Source organism: Arachis ipaensis, chromosome B06, assembly GCF_000816755.2.
Source record: "Arachis ipaensis cultivar K30076 chromosome B06, Araip1.1, whole genome shotgun sequence".
NCBI classification, from domain to species: Eukaryota; Viridiplantae; Streptophyta; class Magnoliopsida; order Fabales; family Fabaceae; genus Arachis; species Arachis ipaensis.
This window is the reverse complement of record NC_029790.2, coordinates 133,327,725-133,332,206: the sequence shown is the minus strand read 5'-3', so window position 1 is coordinate 133,332,206 and position 4,482 is coordinate 133,327,725. Positions and strand designations below refer to the sequence as shown.

Sequence of the window (4,482 nt, the reverse complement as noted above, 5' to 3'; positions counted from 1 at the left end):
AATAAATTTAATCATGATAAATAAATTTATTTCAACTAATAATACTGTGACATATAACAAACTAACAAAGGGTAGTTTTTTTTTCCCAAGTTAAAAGTGAGACTCAAACCCGAGAATGTAACTTAGGTCTGGATGAGAAAATTATGTCATTTGAATTATAACTTGACTATAACAAAGGATAATTTACTCTTTAAAATTGAGAATGTTTGATAGAATTCACCTTAAATTTTTATATTTTAAAAACTTTTAATTTAATCTCTACATCAATTTTAAATTTGTAATCACATTTTTATTATTCAAAAAATATTTAACTATATGCCAAGACATATTCGCTATTAATGTAAGATGGATAAAAACATTTTTGTAATATTTACTGTTAAAAAGGATTTAATAACAAATTTAATAACAAATTTAAAACTAATCTAAGAATCAATTGAAAGTTTTAAAGATACAAGGAGCTAATTACAAATTTAGAAAAACAATTTAACTATACGAAAACAAAGGAACATTGAAAGCCATTTTCATTCAATTTCCACAAAATGACACTTATTTCTTGTTCTGAAACTTATCATTTGGTGAATATGGAACAAAAATAAAGACCATCCTTCAATTCAAGGGTGTGCATCATCTAACGCTCTAAAAGGTTTCTAAACAAGTAAGTTCCCATTAAATACCACCCAATTAAGAGTAATGAAAATGATGATAGGCCAATTAAGAAGGGCCATCCAACCATCAAAACACCAATGCAAACAACCACAACAAAAGGCAAGAAAGCCCTTAAAATTGACATGAAATCAACCCAATGACCCTTGAATAGTATCAAGGCTCCAACATTTATCATGTTCCAGCTCATTGATCCACCGTAACATAGCCGGTTAAGACAGTTGGCGACGAACAAATGGCAGTTGCATGTGAAGAGGTTGTAAGTTTTGTTCTCGAAATAGCGCATGCTCGAATGCAAGGCATCGTCCCATGTGATTGCTGTCCCATACTCGGAGTGCAGGTAGCCATGCTTGCATGAATGCGCAGATATGTTTTGAGGGAAGCAACACTGTTAACATGTCATTACCAGATTCCACAGAATGTCAAATTGGAGTTAACACTTTCAAACTGTTAAAACTAAATTGAACCCAAAAGGTTTATAGGCAAAGGGAAGGGGAGAACTTTGAAAATGAATTGCTTTCCAAAAAGCATAGGGGAATGCATTAAAAAAATATAAAAATAAAAGTAAAATTATGAATTTGTTAATCTTTATTCAAATTTAGCTAATCTTCTACATCATTATGTAGCTGGAATAAAACACCAAAATTATAAGCATTATAAAAGCTTTACAAAAGCACCCATAACCTAATTCTTATGTACTGGACTACTCGTGTATGTGTAGTTGTGTATGTAAACCAATTTCAAACTTGTTATGCTGGTTTGGACTAGCATCTTTTGATACCTATCTACCTATTTAGAAATAGTAATTTCAAAATGTGTGTCTTTGCATGTGCACGCGTGCAAGCACGCATGCTGCCGGGGTGAAATTAAAAGGTGTTCTAATTTATAATGCAAATGAATCTTAATAAATCAAAGAGGAAAATTTAGGCCAAATTTATTTTGAGCATCTGGATCAATATGCAACCTATTTTCAGCAAAGACATAATTATGATGTCACCAGCCATATCATGTTGGTGTTTTCCTAATTCATATATGTTTAGCCTCAATAGTACCATAAATAAAAATTGGCAGTAAAATTTCTATGCCTTCAAGTAAACAATCTGAGAGACAGATGACAACAACAAACAGAGATAGCAAAGTTGATATACAGTACCTGTCTTCGATCAAGTTGCAAGTATCTAGCGACTCCACCAAAAGCGAAATTATCAACATTCACAAAATTGGATCCAAAAAAATCTAAAACAACTCCATCCTCCCTGCAAATGCCAACATGACCAATGAAGGGCGCCAACCATGAGACAACTGGGAGGGGATTCCAAACTAAACAACACGGAAATTTCGCCTTCTTTGGATCAATTGGATCTAAAGGCCACATGTCATGCTCTAAGCTTCCCGAGGAGCGAGAATGCTCAATGTCATAACTTGCATTTAACTCCATGTGAAAAGTCTACAGCATTGCATATAGCTTTGCACAAATTTCTGAGTAGATGCATCACTGTTTCAAAACAACTAACCGAGACATCCCAACTCAACTCGCAACTCAGCACAAATATCCAGCGAAAAATGTATGCTGCATAGATAAGACGACATATGATACCAGATAAGCTCAAGAGCACAAACACTAATCAAAACTTCCTTATACATTATAAATGTTGAGGCATCAAACTTCATAGTAGGAAATACTTAAATTTCTAAGTATGGAAGTATCTCTGTCAAAATGCCAAAATTAAATACCAATGCATAATGTAATTACCATATTTGTTTGTACTCAAATCTAGAAGGGGGAAGTAAAAACAGCTGAATATGGTTGAGTGAGTGCAATAAAAGAGGAAAGAGAGGAAGTGTCAAGTCAAAGAGTGATCCAGCTGGCCCAAGAAAGGAAATGAGCTCAGATTCAATGTAAGGTCCATGCCGAAGCACGTGTGGATAAAGATCGCACGATGCAAAACCTGCACAGCAGTTATATTGGCCGGCTAGCCAAGATTCGCGGAATGGAGCTTGGCTGACGACATAGGATCCAAGGACTAGTTAGTTAGTTAGTATAAATAGGACTCGGTCTCCTCCCACATTCTCGGATTTATGTTTTTCTTTCTAGCCTTCTTTTGTTTTTCATTTCAATCTACATATTTAGTATGCTTTTTTTTTTTTTATATAAAAAGAATGGTTTAACAAGATTACGATTTTCTTCTAAGGATTTATGTTGATCATTGCCAAGTTGCCGAGTACCCCTCTTGGCATTAATCATATAGTAAAGGTAATCATGAAAAGTGAGTTTCGGATAGTTTCTTGTTTTGAAATTTAATCAATTCAATTTTAACCAAACAATAGTTATGCACATATATCATCAACCAACCCCAGCAAAAAGCAGAATAAAATTGCCACCCTATTCCCACAAAAGTGTAACATACTGTGGTTTCATCCGTGGATTAATAACTTTTTCAAAATAGTAAACACCAACACCAATTTCATTCCATTGATGTAGAAAACCTTTACCTCATTAGCCAACAATGTTCCTTCAAGTTATAGTTTAGCAAATTTCCCTCCAATTGTTAATAATAAGCTATGGGTTTGAAAAAAGCTGAAATGTATGAACAGACCAGCATTTCAAGAATCATTAGAGCTAACTCAACTCAGTGGTGGAAATTAATTAGCCACTTACAACATTCTTGCATTGTGCTCCACATGAGGTTTATATTGAACTATCACAACAAAGTTCATGTCATAACAATTTTTTCAAACCTAGCACAAACCCTCATGCCAATAACTCACAGAACAAACAGAGTTCAGCAAAAAAATAAATAAATAACAAATAAAAAAAAATCAAACACAAACAATTTTAAACCACAGGTTCTAGCAGAAAGCCAATTACAGCACTAACCGTTTAAAAGAAAAAAAAAAAGTATCAAAGAGAAACATTTAATCAAGTACAAAAACTTTCAAAACAAAAAGTGTTTCAATATTACACACATAACACATTAAATCATTCACCTATTCAAGAAATCAACTTCAGTCTCAGAAAAGAATTACCATAAGAATCAGCAACTGAGGCGAAAATTGTAGTTTTAGTCAAAAGGGGTATAAGTAACTATAATGTCCCCATTTTTATAGATGAATACCTAGATTTCTACAATGGAGATGTCAAACAATCAGATTTCTACAACTGAAGTATCCTTAACCCAATTCATACCTGAAGAAGAAGATCTTGTGCTTGAAAAAGATGAAGAAGGTTGCAGAAGACAAATTAAACTCTCTTTGGGGTTATTGCTGAGAAGCACCTGAGATAATATTTATTCTGACGAGGACACCATAAAACTAGCAAGGAATCAGAAATTTCCTTAGCAAAGTCCCCAATCTCTTTGTATCACTTCTGTAGGAAATAGGAATTGTTATTATCCAGCCAAAAATCGGCCAAATGTTTTTGGATGAATCCAAAATTTTTATGATGGTATTTATGTTAGGGATAATATTTCTTTTAATAAGTATCAGAATAAATTTTTTTATATACTAAGAATTGGAATTGTTGAAAGTTCTATGATACTGCTTTATTTTTTTATTTTAATTATATATATTATATATTTTTTATAATTAAAATCAATAATTAACCATTACTGAAACATCAGAAAATTTTTCATTAATTTATTACATTTATTTTATTGTTGTTTTGAAATGGAAGCAATGAATGGAAAATGGGAAAGGTGCATGAACCTTTTGCTGATTTTTTCAATTTCCTTTATCCATGGTGGGCCCTACCATGTTTAAATTCATTTGGGTAAGGTAAACCACTACAACGTATTCATTTTTAAATACACCAACAAAAAT

General features: G+C 32.7%; 1 protein-coding gene across 2 annotated transcripts; it reads right to left on the bottom strand.

Annotated features, from left to right (window-relative positions):
- On the bottom strand, window positions 491–4,075 carry LOC107605508 (protein REVERSION-TO-ETHYLENE SENSITIVITY1). 2 transcript variants are annotated; one of them, XM_016307403.2, is made up of 3 exons: window positions 3,851–4,075; window positions 1,817–2,233; window positions 491–1,051 (listed from the first exon to the last, which is right to left on the bottom strand). In XM_016307403.2, the coding sequence occupies exons 2-3, from the start codon at window positions 2,099–2,101 to the stop codon at window positions 629–631; spliced, it is 708 nt and encodes a 235-aa protein (XP_016162889.1). In that variant the 5' UTR covers window positions 2,102–2,233; window positions 3,851–4,075; the 3' UTR covers window positions 491–628. The 2 variants fall into 2 exon arrangements, with proteins under 2 accessions (XP_016162889.1, XP_020960917.1); XM_021105258.1 differs by lacking the exon at window positions 3,851–4,075 and adding an exon at window positions 2,417–2,665.